General features: G+C 36.0%; 2 protein-coding genes across 4 annotated transcripts in view; one reads left to right on the top strand and one right to left on the bottom strand.

Annotated features, from left to right (window-relative positions):
- LOC149550188 (deoxyhypusine synthase-like) overlaps positions 1–11,390 on the bottom strand; it is a 104,519-nt gene extending 93,129 nt beyond the window's left edge. Inside the window, exons 1-4 of one of the 3 annotated variants that reach the window (XM_089793292.1) lie at positions 11,230–11,388; positions 11,011–11,087; positions 10,291–10,767; positions 9,831–10,049 (exon numbers count right to left, since the gene is read on the bottom strand). In XM_089793292.1, the coding sequence (XP_089649418.1) occupies positions 9,831–10,049; positions 10,291–10,680 (609 nt within the window). In that variant the 5' untranslated portion in view covers positions 10,681–10,767; positions 11,011–11,087; positions 11,230–11,388. Of the gene's footprint in view, positions 1–9,830; positions 10,050–10,290; positions 10,768–11,010; positions 11,088–11,229 lie in introns of all 3 variants that reach the window. The other 2 variants (XM_089793295.1, XM_089793293.1) reach the window with 2 other exon arrangements.
- LOC149550189 (uncharacterized) lies at positions 1,305–3,869 on the top strand. Its single transcript, XM_089793682.1, has 3 exons — positions 1,305–2,444; positions 2,585–3,283; positions 3,398–3,869. The coding sequence occupies exons 1-3, from the start codon at positions 1,305–1,307 to the stop codon at positions 3,743–3,745; spliced, it is 2,187 nt and encodes a 728-aa protein (XP_089649808.1). The 3' UTR covers positions 3,746–3,869.
- Positions 11,391–16,769: the final 5,379 nt, after the last annotated feature.

The following is a 16,769-nucleotide window of genomic DNA, read 5'->3' as shown; positions in this document are numbered from 1 at the left end:
GAATATTTGATTTTTGTGAAGAAATCGATTTGCTTCTTTACTGCATTTTCTCCCACTTCCTTTTGTGCTAGGGCAGTTTTACAAGTGCACGGTTGAAGAAGTCTGTTAGTTTTAATGTTCTCGTCGGCATCATCAATTGCTTGGAGAACTTTGAATTTGTTTGATAAGGTGAGTAGTTTAGCATATTTCGTTTTATTAAAGTATCCAGAGGATTTTGCACCGAATTCGCACTTTCAGATTGCTGCACCATTTTCCTTTTCTGGATTGAGGGTGATTTATTTTCAGCTAAGTAGCCGAATCGCTCCCCCCAGCCCATCGTTTCCGGGTACGAGTCGATTCGGAATTAGAAACCGAGGGGAATCGACTGTGGGCACGAACAGGAATCGGATTTTCATTTCGTTTCGTTTCAAAGCGATTCTGTGCTGACGTGGTGATTCCACGTCGACTCCAAGTCGACTCCTTGACTTTGACCGCACGTAAAACCCTAAAATATCTTCGTAAACATAACGCGGCGCGACTTTTTTTTGGGTTATTTTCACTTCGCGCGGCCGCATTTTATTTTCTCCTATGTGCGTTTGTGTTTGCCGAGTCTAGGGTTTGCAACTCTCTTGCATTTGCGCGGACGACCTCCATTAATGCGACCTCTAACTCGACCTGTGTCTGCGATCTTCAACCACGACCTGTGTTTGCAGACTGCGACCTTCAACAACGTGACGCGACCATTATCCAGGCAAGTCGGCGACCTTCATCTGGTTTTTCCGACTCCATTTTCGACCATGGATTTTTTAAAATTTTTACTGCCACAGTTTCATTCGTTTTCAAGGATAGTTTTAATTTTTACTACCATAGTTTCAAAATTATTATTTCATTTTCGGGTTCAAAAATACATGTTTATTAAATTATATATTTATCATTAGAAATATGATAAGGTTTATAATTTATAAACTTGAGTTTATAGTATATCATATAGTTTATTTAAAAAGGATATACTATATATAGTTTAGAGTATATCATTTAGTGAGTTTATAAATATGATAGAGTTTATAGTATATCATATACAAGTTTATAAACACTAAAATAATCATATTTTTATAAACATATATATATATATATATATATATATATATATATATATATATATATATATTATTAGACTATTACTATTAGTAAATACTAAATGCTAAATAAGTATATTAAATATTATTTATTTCAAATTTTATTATTTTACTATTGAAATTAAATTATCTGTTTTAAAAGTTATTCTTGTATGAATTGCAGGGTGCTAGCAGTTATTCAAATTTAACATGGCAGACACTACTCCTGCATTTACTGTCGACCCAACTTCACCATTATGGAGGCATGTGAACATATTAGAACATGTTCCTGGTGGAGGGACATGTATTTGGATATGTCCCGGATGTGATGTGCAGTATACAAGTTCATACAGCCGAGTGAAAGGGCATTTGTGTGCGATTCCTGGAAAGGGAATCAAAGCTTGTCCAGGAAAAAATAAGGTACCCATACCGGTTTCTAAAATAGCAGCATATATTAAGGAACAAGAGGAAGCGGATGCAAGAATTGAAAGTAGGTATGGGCATCCATTGTTGAAGACCAAAGGAAGGGGCTCACGGAAGTCACGTGCTTCATCATCTCAAAGCTATACACCTAGTGCTGCTCCTGATATTGTTGTAGAAAGCCATCCATTTATGACGAGAAATGAAGATGAGACAAGTAATCTGAAGAGAGCAAGAGGACCATTGGAGATGGCATTTAGTAATGATTATAGAGATATTGCTGATGAAGCGATTGCTAGGTGCCTCTATGCAAACGGTTTATCATTCAATGTTGTCAGATCACCCTATTGGCAAGACATGATAAGAAAAATAAATGAAGCTCCAAAGGGGTACACAAGCCCAGGTTATGAGAAGGTTCGTACCACTTTATTGACAAAGGAGGTCAAGCATATAAAAACTTCATTGGCTCCTATTAAAGCCTCATGGAAAGAAACAGGGGTGTCCATTATTTCTGATGGGTGGAAGGATGCAAAAAACAGACCCTTAATTAATGTGATTGCAATGTCCCCTAAAGGGGCAATGTTTCTAAAAGCTGTTGATTGTGAGGGTGAAGTAAAGGATGCACAATTCATTGCGAACATTCTCATAGAATGCATTAATGAAGTAGGCTCTCAAAATGTTGTCCAAGTTGTAACAGACAATGCAAAGAACTGTAGAGCAGCTGGTATGTTAGTTGAGAAACAATTCCCACATATATTTTGGACACCTTGTGCCGTGCATTCACTCAACCTCATGCTACAGAAGTTGGGTACTAAAATAGCTTGGATCAAACAAGTTTATGATGAAGCTCAAGATATCCAAATGTTCATAACGAACCACCACTTCTCCCAAGCCATTTTTAGATCATTCTCGCGCCTGGAGCTATTGAAGGTAATCCAAAATTCAAATACTACAATTTTATGTTTTACGTTAGTTATAAGTTTATAACTTATTATCTTATTTATTTCAGCAAAACTATATATGTACATATTCTTTATTTTTAATTACTTGTTTTTTAAATTTTCAAATAGGTTGCTGAGACTAGATTTGCATCAAATACAATTGTCTTGAGACGGCTTGTGAAGGTTCAAGAGGCACTTTCTAGTATGGTGATCAGCCACCAATGGAACACATGGAGGCAATCCAATAATGAGAGGGCAATTGATATTAGGAGAAGGATTTTGGATGAAACTTGGTGGAGTCGTGCAGAATACCTTCTTAGTTTCACAGAGCCCATCCTAGGTATGATACGCTTTACTGACATGGATAAGCCATGCTTGGGGGAGGTTTATGATGGAATAGACTCAATGATTGAGAATATGAGATCTGTCATAAATGCAAAAGAGCAAGACCCTGAAGAAACCTTCTTCAAGGAGGTGCAATTAATATGTGTTGAGCGATGGAACAAAATGACCACCCCACTCCATCTTCTTGCCTTCTCATTGAGTCCCAAATATTATAGTGAAGAGATTCTTGCTTTGCCAACAAGGGTGCCACCATATCGTGATGCAGAAGTAGGTGAAGGGGCTAGGAAAGCTATTTCTAAACTCTTCCCTGATATTGAAATGGAGGATGCAGTTACAAGTGAATTTGCTGATTTTGTATCATCCACTGGTCATACTCTTGCTGCTATTTGTGACAAGTATAGGAAGGATGCTCACTCTTGGTGGTACCTCAATGGCCACAAATCGCCAAACCTCCAAATTCTAGCAATCAAAGTTCTATCACAGGTAAGTTTGTATATACTATAAACTCTAAATCTGGTTGTCATTTTGAAATTAACAAACTCATTTGATTTACTTAAATTTTAGAGACTCCAATGAGATCTTCCTTTGCTTCATTAGGTTGCTAGTTCATCTTCAGCTGAACGAAATTGGAGTACATACTCCTTCATCCATTCAGTGAAGCGCAATCGGTTGGCATCAAGCAAAGCTGAGGATTTAGTCTATGTGCATTCAAACTTGCGCCTTCTTACTCACAAATCTGATGAGTACAAGGAAGGGGCAGCAAAATTATGGGATGTAGAACCGGAGTCTACTGACTTTGATCTTCCTATTGGTGCACCAGCTTTACCAATGGAGGATTTAAGTAGCCAGCATATTTTTAGTGCAAATACCAGTGGGATTCAATCATCTAATGTCAATGTTAATGACAATCTTTCTATTGATGATGACCCATATGGTTCTGATTAGTGAGCTGATCAGTGATACTGATTTCTAGTATTATTTCTATTGCAAACAATAACTATATTTCATGACACTAGCTCGATCTTTTTTGATATCGAAAACTGAATTTCAGATTAATTACTTATGCTAATTAGTACTTATGTTTCAAAGTCTGAAATTTATAATGGTTTTGTTTAGCTGCTAGCATATGTGTTGGTATTTAAATTCTAAATTTAATTTGTTTTTGATATTGGTATGTTTTCTAGCAGCACACATACATATATTTTATCTATATATATATATAGATTTTTTGTATATATATGTGGACGTACCGGTACCCGTACCCAACACCTAAAAAGAATTCTGCCGTACCAACGTTTTGTACCCACGTACCCGTACCCGTTCCCGTTCCCGATTCGGCTACTTAGATTTTCAGTAACTCTTATTATGGTTCAATGAATACAATTGCTCTCTTTGTTAACTGATAGGATCGCTGCTTATTTATTTCTGAATCTGTTTCCTTAATGCTCTTAATATCCCGGATCGCACCAATTTTTTCTGGCTTGATTTGAAGGTTTTTGCAGATTCTTTGGCATCTGATGTTTTTGAATTCGCTCAGTTGGACGCTTGCAAAAGTCCTCAGTATTTTGATAAGCCTTTGACTTCTTCTTAAATCTACCTTAACTTGATTTTGCTTGAGATCTGCCTTAATTTGAATTTCGCACCTATATTGAGCATGGTCCCTTTCTTGAAGAGGAGCTCGCAAGATCCACATGAATTGATTATTGTTCAGTTCTTCAAAGACTTTTACATAAGCAATTTGAACAGAATTTGCTTCGAAAAAACTTCTGCTTTGAATCTGAATAATAAAAATATTATATGATCGTCCTGACAATTTTCGATCTATCTATTTTGTAAATATCTTTCGTGTTTTTTGGAACAGAGAAGAAAAGATTTTCTCTGCACTTTGGCATTCCTTCTTGCGAGCAACCTAGCGATGTTTGCTGCCTATTTTGATATTCAGATAATATCAAAGGCTTTTTCTCCAAATATTGTTAATCGATTGTTAACAAATATCGTTAACTATGATCTGAACCAGGGAATTAGGGTCTGATTCTGATACGTGTAGAGGACAAATAGAGAACTTAATGCTATTCGAAAATGGAAAAAACTGGAAAAGTATGTCGCTGCCTTAGAAGTAATTCGTTGTCTCCTGGAGTTCGCACTTCGCAATTCTAAATTCACACTTCGCACTTTAGCATGACAAAGACAAAATTCTTATGGATATTGTGATGGGTTGGTCCAAACAGCATTATTAGGTACCGAGGAATTCCATATGCAATCATTCCCTCAATTAAAGAAATGTAGCAATGGGTTTATTCAAAGATTGAAAGGAAGTACATCAAATGGCAAACCCATATGTTATCCTTGGCAGAGAGAGTTCAAGTTGTTCAAAAGGTGTTGCCATTCCACACTATCTATAATGCTTCATCTTGGCTCTTTGCCAAATATCAAACCAAAAAACTGGATAAAATTTTGAGAGACTTCCTTTGGTTGGATGGTATGGGCAATAATAAGAGACATCATGTCAAATGGGATTAGTGTTGCAAACCAAGGAAAATGGGGGGGGCTGGCTCATAGGGACCTAAAAGCCCATGGGATTGCCTTGGCTTCAAAATGGATTATCAAAGCTCTGCATGACAATGAACCTTGGAAAATCCTTGTTACAAATAATATCTGTAGATCTACCACTAAAAATGCAAACAATGGACGAATGTTCCTCTTTGTGATATCATTTTTGGAGAATTTGATGGGAATATTTTTGGGTCTAATGTGTTTGTGTCTTTATGGGGAGTGCAGTTACAGGTGAGACAGTTGCTTTCTTCCACAAATGTTGTTAGGGGACCTCCAACATATGCTGTTAGTGATGGATCCATTTGTGGGGAATCTACCTTAATCATAAACCGCTAACATTGACTCAAAGTTGTTCTGCGAGAATACTAAGGGCATTTCACTTGTTGGAGACATTTTGATTAATAACCGAATGGGCACTTCGGAAGAGATCAGTGGAAAGTTTGTGTACCTATTTCACAAAAAAAGACATACTTAAATTGTTAAAGCTACTGATAACTTCTTTCCTAGTAAAATTTATGACAGTAATCAATTTCTTTTGCAGTTGAAATGGTCCGATGGCACTATATTGTCTGATGCATCAACTAAGCAAATCTATAACATGTTAAAAGATGACTCTTCTATATTCAGATGGATAAATGAATGTTGAAGCCTCTGTTGGTTGCACTCTAGTTGGCACTTTCTTTTTTAATGGTTTTGGCACTCCACTCTTGAACCTTAAAAAGATTGTTTCAGATGCATGTTACTGTTGAAAAAACTTCTTGTTGGGTATGTTCTCTCCTCTGTTGGCATTGAAACATTTTAACGTTCAGTTTGTAATTGTCTTGAAACTTTTGAGCATCTTTTCTTTGAATGCAAAGCTGCCACTAAAATTTAATCTCTTTTCTTTGGAGACCCAGTTTTGTGCAATAGTAAACCTGGATTGTCATAGCATGAGATTTTAGCTGGTTTTATTGATGCATTTGCCCTCAAAAAATTGGTGTGTATTTCGGTTGAAATGTTGTGGTCCCTATGAAAGCGGAGGAGTTATAAAGTTTTTCAAAACAGGATGAGAGATCTTACTGAATTTAACTATAAACTCGCGCATTTTCACATCATGTCTCAGGTTTCTGTTGTTTAGGAGGTTCCTAAAGACATATTCATGATACTTCTACATGAAGGCGCCATGATCCTGTACAAAGAAGATATCCAGTCAGCACACCATTTTGATGCCTATTATGATATATTGAACCAGGAGGAACTAGAGAACCTGAAAAAATTCACCAAAGAAAGAAAGACTGACAAAAACAAAGAGAATGCTCAAATTAAGGAAACGCGGGAAAGCAGTGAACTGAATCGGGAAGATGCTGCAAACATACCCCCTGCAGCGGATCCTCCTATTGGTGCCTTTTATGACAAGGTGGAATACAGCAACAACCTAATTCGCCAGTGGGATTAATGAATGAATAGTTTATTATATTTTCTATCTCTTTTTTGATATCTGTATAAAACTTGCTATGTATATCCTTTGATGGACAAAGTTTTTGTATAGTGGTGATTAGGTGCATAGGATTATGAATTTACAATATGTAGAACTGTCTCGAGAATAGCTTTTTTGATGCTATTACTACGAAGCCGACTTGATGATGATGTATACAGTTTACAAACTACTTTAATGTTAAAAAAAGTTATAAATTCATTGAACATATTATGTAATCTTACTATTTATGATCCATAATGTGCATAGTACCTTCATTACCTCCTTAGTTTGAGAAGAAGAAGATTAGGATGTAACCAAGTTGCTTGGATACCAGTCACAATAGATTCCCTTGAAGTTGACAAATCTAAGACCTTATCCTGTCTTGGGACTATGCCCTCAAGGTATTAAAGGCACGTTGATCCCTACCCTATCTTGGGGATGAACCCATTGGCTGGATTTAAACAGGCCTCTCCTTGGAAACACTTTAGTCCCTTCCCCTGCAGGTACTAAATAGTAATGAATCTAAACATGGACATATATGATTATGACCATGTTTAGGTCAGCAACCCTCTCATGCTTAGGTCAGCAATGCCAATGGGGTCTTGCTCCCAGTGATGTGGCTTCAAAATTCATCATATTGCTGAATCTTTCTTTTGTGAAAATGCTCCTTGCGATACACCCTATTGTAGTTGAGTATGGGTGTTCCGATCACAAATCTAGCAATTTCATTGCCAACCCCACCCATTTCTATAGTTGAGAGTAGGGGCTTTTCCCCATAGGTGCCTTCAACGAGGAGCTCCCTCAATTCAAATTGTTAGGAGGTCTCACTTTCTTGTTGTAAGGTTCAATCAGCCTCTATACCTACCTCCAAAAGGCAAAAGGGTGCTCACTGAAGCATCAGGAATGGGGGCCCCACTGAGGCTAGAAAACACCTTTGTTACTGATAATTAAAATATATAGGAGATATTATTAACTAAGTCTACTTATAATAAATAGTATTACCCACATAGTAAGTATAACTATCTTAGTGGACCCCAAAGAAAAGAGAAAAGGGAGGAAAATCTTTTATATATACATTATATATAGCATGCATATATATATATATATATATATATATATATATATATCTGACTTCACTATTATATATACATATATACATATGATTAAACTGTTATTATTATATGTATATGTATACGTATACGTATATGTTCCTTTATATATATATATATATATGCACACATATCTTCAAAGTGATCCAATGCCACTTGTAAAATATGTATGCATATGTATGTATATGTATATATACATAAATATATATGCACACATATCTTCTGTATGAGTTCCTGTCACTGCAAATAAAGGAAGTTTGTTGAGATCTGTTATATGCAATGTCTATGTTTTGCTGACCATGTGTGGTTTTTTCATGACATTTTGATCATTCCAAAGATGTTCAAGATGTGGTTTGTAGATTTTGAAGTTTTGAACCAAGTTTTTGGTGTGTTGAAGTTGCTACAGGAAGTCCTTGAAGTTACCTGAGTGGACTAAAAGGAGTCATTGTGAAGAGGGTTTGTGGAGTATGGTATGGATGTTGTTTAGAAACTGATTATTTGATGAGACCTTATGTACCGGAGATGTTTGGATACCAAAAAGTTTTGTGATAGAAGCCTTGTATTGAATTTGGGGAAGGGCATTGAGCCCATTCTTGTGAAATATGCCTAAAGAGCATTGAAATATTTCAAAGCTGTTGAGTCATGAACCTGAGCCTCTCATCACATCACAATCATATACACAAGATGGTTCTTTGGACGAGAAGAAAGCTTAGCCTGTCACTAAAGGATATAAAGAGTAGGAAAAAGTAGACCATAAAGAGATCTTTGGCCCCACTACAAAGATGGTAATAGTAAACTTTCCAACTCATTACTTCCATTACTACTCAATATGGATGGAGAATATATCAAATGGAAGCTAGAAGTTCCTTCGTAAATGAAGACACAGTAGAAGAGGTAGATATGGAGCAGCCACAGTGATTGTAGGTTCTTAGAAATGAATCATTTCCTTGCAAGTCTGGTTAAATCCTTGTATGAACATAAGCAGGCTCCTCAAACTTGGTATTGTAAAACTGATCAGCATCTTGCAGATTTAGGCTAAAGAAAAAAAAAATTTGATCCTTTTCTATAAATTAATAATTAGTTGCACTAGCATAGTAATCCCAATGGTCTATATCAATGATCTTGCCATCACCTAATGCAGGGCACGCAGATGGGTAGCTGTTATACAAGGGGAAAAGTCTTGTATTCCTTTCGTTTTTTACCAAAACGATCTTGGCCTTCTACTTTCTTGTTTAGGTTTAGAATTTTACCATATTAATCATGTTATTTTTGTATCACAAAGAAAGTGTGACAAAGCAGCTGTTAGGATTAGTGAGTGTAATCCCTTATCTGCACCCATAGAAGATGTGATACAAGTTTTAAACTCTCAAATTACATCTTCCTGCTGGTCAATAATGAAGGCATTAGTCTTTATTATTGTGTTGCAAGGCAGCAAATCGCTAACATAATGACTAAACCTCTTCAGAAAGTAAATATGAAAAATTTCGGGATAAACTTGGGACCTTGGAACCGTATCTAGTTTAGACCTCATGAGATAATAGATAGCTAGGTTCTATTTCGGTTTGCTTGATGATAGGCAGAACATTATACCTAAATCAGAATCTTGTTACTATTTTGTCACGTGGTTTTTTTTTGGTGTTAAAAGGCTCCCATCTTATATATAGCTGCATCATACAATGTAATTTCATGGTTGGTTTTTATGACAACACCCAATATATCTATACGTTTGTCAATCAAGCCTTCAGCTTAAATATGTCTTTCGATCTTTGTTAACGTGATTCAGACACTCTGTTTAGTTCTTTAAAAAACTTCTAACCGTTTTACATACTAAGTATGGCGTACAATGAAAATGCAATCAAATATCTGGGATAGTCGTACAAATAAAGATTTTAAAAAGTGCTTCCTTAAGTACCTGTTCTTTTTGTTCTTTTAAAAGCTCGTCAAAGATAGGGATAATCCAATCTTCGAATTTGCAATAATTATCATTTGGCACCAACAGATTGCCTATTCGATTTAATCCTTTTGATCTAAGCTGAGCTCCAGGTAGGGAAAAATCACCAGTATAGGTGGGTGCTAGGCATTTGATGAGGTCCTCTTCAACTCCTCCCGCTGTGGTGACCACAACATGGACCTGTACACATTCCTCTGTCATCATGAATCCAACCCCTATTACTAGACCCTGGGGTCAAACCTCTAGACAGGCAACATCAGTGGATAAATATATAATTTTGCAGTTACAAAAAAAATCAGAAATCATTTTATTTCTGTAAATTTTTATTTTCCAGGGCGTGTAGAAAATAAACAATGCATAATTACCATTAGAAAACCAAGGAATTCTCACGTAAGGAGCATTTTGGGGATCTTCGTCTTACCATGCGATGCTGTACCAAGAAGCGAATTGTGTCCCGCACGCCAGATGATACGAGGTTGGAAGTAAACCCCAGAAATATTTTACATTTGACACTTCGTCTGAAAGCTTCCCCGCTGCCTTCTTCTTCTTCACCAACAGGTTCGTGAGTGAGGTCCCAGTCAAGCATAGTATTGACAAGGTCGATTGCTTGGCCGAGATGAGAAGCCTGAAAGCCTGTTGTGAGCATTGATTGCAATAGTTCTTCATAGTTAAGGCCTTTGTTGAAGTCATATCCTCTCACTTCCATGTTTTTTCCATTCAAAGTTTCTGATGATTTCAGTGCTGAAGCATACGCAGAGCTCGGGAATTCTTCTATTTCCTGAATGACACTCTTAGCTGCTTCTGAACCCATTCTATTCTGGTGTGTTGAGCTCTAACTGACAAGGTTCGTGCTACGGCAAAAATAAAGTTCGTAACAAGCTTGGCAATTGATAATTAGCTGGAGAAAAACACCACTAACGTAATTGTATTTCTGAATGTAATTATTCCCACAATTTACTTCAAAAATTTCGGCCACAATGACGATTGTAAATTGTGAAAATCTAATGATCTCAAATATTTATGCATATAAATTCAGATAAACATTCAATAAATGTTTTTTTATTATGAACAGTAAATAGAACATTGAGAAATATACTATACAGATATGACGACAGTAATGACTAAGTTCCACAAAGCTCACCTGCAGAACCGCTGAAATGAATCATTCAAATGTGAATTGCACTATGTCCTTTAACCCAGTTGCATATTAAAATTTTCCTAAAAAGGATGAAACCGATTTAATCTAATTAAAAATAATAATTAAGACTTTCTTGACCCAGACAAAATTCATCTAAAAATTGAAACTGCGAATACAACATATTTATTTTTTAGGAAATCGTAAAATCCGAATTCAAGCCACCTGTTTTTATCTCCATAGACGGCTCGTGAAAAACAACACATAGTTACGGACGATAGGCACAGGGCTAGAGAAGACCGTCAACACAAACATGGGCAGAAACGGGCTGCGAAACTCTTAGCCGGAAAACCGTACGGAACGCGAAATACTATATTTAATAATAACAAAATTGTTTTGTAAAAGGCGATTCTATATGATGATTCGAGTAGAAAGTTGACATTATCTATCATATTTTGAAAACTAAGGGCCCCTTTGGTGAGAGGAATAGGAATACGTATTCTGGAATACGTATTCCAAAAATTGTGAATTCCTTGTTTGGATGCACCGAAACGGGATTGGAATACAAAGCAAAAAAGGAATACGTATTCCATTTTTGGCCCAAAAATGGGGTTTTGCAATTCCACCAAAATAGGTGGTATTGGAATACGTATTCCTATTCTATTTTTTTTTATTTTAGAAAACATAAATTTTCGGGTCCACGAATTCCTATCAAATATTCGCTGAACCAAACGGAGAACAGGAATACGTTCTATTCCATAATACATATTTCGGAATATGTATTCCAGAATACGTATTCCTATTCCACTCACCAAACGGGCCCTAATTGTTCTTTTCCAATTCTAAGGGCGATGTTAGAAAAATGTGGTTATATTTCTTCCTCTTGTTGAAAGTTGACATTATCTATCAACTTCTGAAAACTATAGTTTTCTTCCTCTTGTTCCCAAAAGTTTCCCGAAGTAGCGTATTTTGACATGAATTTTCTAGTGGGCATTCAAGTTGATTCTCTTCGGAAGGGCCACTCCCTCTAATAGCGGGAAAAGTGTGAAGAAGAGGTATATTTAATATCGGCTGACATTCTATCCAAGACACTAAATCATTTTTCCTTGTGTAACTTAATCATAAGTTCACTCAACTTTTCAATGTGTTCTAGTTGTTATAAATTTGAATTTAAAATATTGAATATTTATGTTGAGATGGAATTTGATTCTTTGGCGATCATAATATCTTAAGCATCTATGACCAATACGATATAGTGGAGGATAGGTCCATCTTTCAAACACCTTCTTTGATTTCAAAACTAAAAGTTGGAGGAAAGGAAATCAGAGGTTCTCGAACTACAAGAATGAAGTTACAATTGGCTAGAAGTGCAGCAGACCAAACAAAACTATAGAGATCGGAAAAGGGGTGTGCCCTTTCTCAACAACAATGAAGTTCCTACTACAAAATGTCAGGGGTTATAATGCCCCTGACAAGATTTGTTTGATCAAAAGGTGTTTTGATCAAGTGAAATTTGTTTTCCTACAAGAAACCAAGACCAAACACAAGGATGTGGAAGGTCTCAAAAGAAAATTATGTAGATGGGATGGTGCGTTTGAAGGCTCGGAAGGCACTTCAGGTGGTTACAATGTTATGTAGAATGGTAGCACAACAAAGGTAAGAATTGTCTCAAAAGGTGTGCACTGGCAGCTTATGGAGGTAACAACGATAAAGCTTTAAGATGTCTTTTATGTTATTTATGTCTACACTCCTAATAGTCCTTCACTTGAAGAGAGATTATGCGAAGAGTTATTTTCCATTATGGACATCAATCAAGAGAAGATATATTTGTTAGGTGGTGATTTCAATGCCATTCTATCCTCAATAGAGAAGAGGGCAGGGAAAGTATGGTTGGGGCAAAGTCAAAAAGATTTCTTAGACTTTGTTGCTTATAATGGCTTAGCGGAAGTGGAACTTGGGAATGGAGATTTTATTTTGACCAATCAAAGAGGTGGCTTTGCAAATATTGTTGAGAAGTTAGATAGGTTCCTATTGGAAGGAGAACGGGGCAATAAGGAATGGCTTTATGTTGTTAAAATTCTCCCTTTCTCTAGCTCGGATCACTACTCGATTAGATTCAACATTTATGAAGATACAACTCCTACTCGAGCTGCGTTTAGATTTGAAGGTATGTGGTTCAGAGCTCCTGGTACATTTTGGATTCCATTAAGGGTTGGTGAGTTGAGGCTCCTTCCAAGTAGGGTAATAAAGTTTTCATCTTCTTTAAAAAGCTAGATTTCTTGAAAGAGAAGTTGAAAATTTGGAATACAGAGGTGTTCAAGAATATTTTGTGGAAAAGTTTAATTTAGAAGTTGAACTAGAAAACTTAAACTTTGGAATAATAAGGAGTGGGAAGGAAGAAGAGGACCTCCTAAAAGTAAATAGCCTGAACGACTCCTACTCGAAAATATTGGTAAGGGAGGAAATCTTCTAGAGACAAAAATCCAAGGAAACATGGTTAAATGATGGAGATAGAAACACCAAATATTTTCATAACTATGTCAAAGTTAGGAGATAGCAAAATTGTATCTATAAGATTGAAGATCAGAGTGGAAATGTTCTGACAGATATTGAATATATTAATAGAGAGGCAGTTAGATTCTACTCAGCTATTTTTACAGATGAGCCTCGACTTAAGGTTAATTTTGGTCATATTTTAGATGTCATTCTAAAATGTATTTCAAAGAAGCAAAATAAAATGTTGTTGAGGCTAGTGTTAAAGGATGAAGTTAGGAAATCGATGTTTAGTATGAGTGGGATAAAGCCCTACAGTTAAATGGCTTTCTGACCTATTCTCTCAAAAGGCATAGGACATAGTGGGGGATGAATTTTTGGAGGTTGTTGATGAGTCTTGGGAAGACGACTTCATTTTAGAAGATTTTAACAACATCCTTATAGTCTTGTCCTGAAGAAAGTTGAAAGGCTTTCATTTGATGATTATAGATAAATTTCCTAATGCAACACTTTCTATAAAATCATTGCTAAAGTGATTGCAAATAGATTGAATCTTGTACTCAACTCAATCATCTCCTATGAGCAAAGTGGGTTTGCTCCAGATAGATCTATCTATGAAGGGGTAATTATAGTAACTCATGAAGCTATGCATGTAGTCAGAAAGGTTAAAAAGAGTAGATCGATGATTAAATTCGATGTGAGAAAGCTTATGATAGTGTAGACAGGTGCTTTCTATTGGCATTTCTTGAAAGGTTGGCTTTAGTGGTGAATTGTTGAGATGGCTAAGCAGTTGCATATGCACCCCAAGGCTATCTATTTTGATCAATGAAAATCTATAGGGATTTTTTGAAACAACTATGGGGATTCAACAAGGTGACCTCATCTCCCCCTTTCTTTTTGTAATAGTACTTGGAAAATTTGTTTCAAAAGCTAGGATGAAAGGGGTGTGGAAAGATATTAAGGTGAATGATGAGATAGATCCAATATCTCAGCTTTAATTTGTTGATGATACCTATCTCATGGGGGAGGCAATTCACAGAGAAGATAGATTGATAAAGAAAATTTTGGATGGCTATGAAGAAGCCTAAGGGTGAAAATTTAATTGGAGAAAGTCATAAATCTTTTTTTTCAACACTCAAATGGACCTCTAGAGATAGATATGCATCATCTTAGGCACGAGAGTGGGAAAGTTACCAAGGAAATATCTTGGAGTGCCACTTTTTGAAGAGGCTTGTAGAGAATTTTTTTGGAAAGATCTTGTATATTAATTGTGTTGAGATTTTGGATAGTTGGAAAGGCAAATGGCTAACCCATGCAAGATGAATCCTAGTGCTACAACCGGTCATCTTTTTCATCCCCATCTGCTCAGTGAGTTTTTTAAATAATCTAATCAAGATTATTAGATACATTTAACAGGTTTTTTTTTGGAATTACATGAGAGAGTATTATAAGATTCCTCTAGTTGCTTGGGATAAGTTATGTAAACCAAAAAAAAGGTGGTGTCGACTCATTGAATTAGCAGAAAATGAATCTTTCCCTAGGAGCCAAGTTAGTTTGGAATATCTATTCTTACCTAGATAGACTATGGGTTCAAGTCCTCAAGGCCAAAAATTAGGACACAAATGAGAATAACATAACTTTCATGGCGACAGACCCCCCAAGAGGATCAATGACATAGAACTTTATTCTAGATTGCAAAGTTGTGATCTCTGACCATTCCTCTTGGAAAGTAAAAAATGGAAGATCCATCAAATTCTAGAGCGGCTTTGGGGATGGAAAACCAATTTAAATGATAGGGGTGAGCTTGATGAGCTAGAAAGGCTCTTCACTAATATGTGAGCTGAGAATCTAGTTGATTATTTGCACTTGACAGAGACATGGTTGGGACTTCAATAAAGATGAAAGGATATAACGTCCTTAGGCTTCTTTAATCAAGAAGCGGTTCAAATGCAATAGATCTTTTCAGAGAGAAATGTGTTGATAATAGATAGAAAGGATAGTTTGGTGTGGTGTGTTGCGAAGAGTGGAGACTATTCAATTAAGTTAAGTGACCATATTTTATCTCATAAACAAGGGGATATTAGATGGCCATATAAGTTGTGTTGGGACCGTGATTTCTTACCTAAGGTTGGCTCTTTTTCATGGTTAGTAATCTATGAGAGGATTCTAATGGCTGAAAGAAGAAACAAGTTTGGGTTTGTAGGACCAACAAAATGTGTCTTGTGCAATAGTTCATGTGAGGATGTTGATCATATTTTGGCAAATTATACTTTTGCCAAAGATTGTTGGGAATGAGTCCTATCTTAACTTGGTTACATAGGTCCCTTACAAAACTATAATCTAGGAATTTTCAAGGGATGGCCAATCATGGATGGTAAATCAATGCTTTCAAAAGTATGGATCGTGGCCCTCTCAAATTTTATTCGAGAAATCTAGAAGGAAAGGAATATGTAGATCTCTTTGGATAAAATAGAGTTAGTGGAGAGGATCAAGAGGACCAACTTATTTATTAAAGAAGTTACAAGTGAGCAGGCACTACTACAAAGCATATATGGTCATCCCCCACTTTCACAAGGAGAGATAGCTTAATTCAATACGTATGGTTGAGCATAAGGATTGAATAAAAATCTTATGAAAAGACAAATGCATAGTCAATTGCAAAGAAAAGAGGAAAATATATGGACCAAACTATGTGAAGGATGACTTGAAGTGAATTTTGATGATGCTTCAAGAGGGAACCCTTGAGCATCATGCATTAGGGAAATAACAAGATATTCTCAAGGCAACATCATAGCCATGACAACAAAAAGATTATTGGATGGGACTAATAATGTGGCAGAGATTCAAAAGTGATCATGGAGGTAATTTAGTCAGGGTCTTATAAGGTGTGGCATCTATATGGTATTATCCCAGTGGTCAATGATGAAAAATACTTTTCTAATGTGAAAAATAGTCACACTCTAAGGGGTGGAAATGTAGAGGTTGAAATGTTATCCAAGTGGGGGCTTTCTTTAGATTTAAAAAACAAGTAGTTGGTGGAGCTATTTAATAAATTTTAATTTATATATTGATTATTTATGTGAAAGGGGTTTCAGATTTTTATTGATGGGTGTCAATGACTAGATAATTATTATTTAAAATTAATAGTGCAAGTCAACAACATGAAAATTTATAACACACCCCATTAGAGCATTTGGTAGTAGTGTTATTACTTTAAATGGTTGCCACTTTTTAAATGAGTATGGATCAAGTAATAATTAAAAAGAACGGAG

Source organism: Cupressus sempervirens, chromosome 7, assembly GCF_028749045.1.
Source record: "Cupressus sempervirens isolate cs-2001-9-10 chromosome 7, ASM2874904v1, whole genome shotgun sequence".
NCBI classification, from domain to species: domain Eukaryota; kingdom Viridiplantae; phylum Streptophyta; class Pinopsida; order Cupressales; family Cupressaceae; genus Cupressus; species Cupressus sempervirens.
The sequence above is the reverse complement of the archived record's forward strand: the minus strand, read 5'-3'. Positions and strand labels throughout refer to the sequence as shown.

Bases quoted from the DNA above. Each gene is read 5' to 3' on its own strand.
- LOC149550189 (XM_089793682.1), top strand. From the start codon at position 1,305: ATGGCAGACACTACTCCTGCATTTACTGTCGACCCAACTTCACCATTA. The intron at 2,445-2,584 runs GTAATCCAAAAT...ATTTTCAAATAG, and splicing joins CGCGCCTGGAGCTATTGAAG to GTTGCTGAGACTAGATTTGC. The intron at 3,284-3,397 runs GTAAGTTTGTAT...TTGCTTCATTAG, and splicing joins CAATCAAAGTTCTATCACAG to GTTGCTAGTTCATCTTCAGC.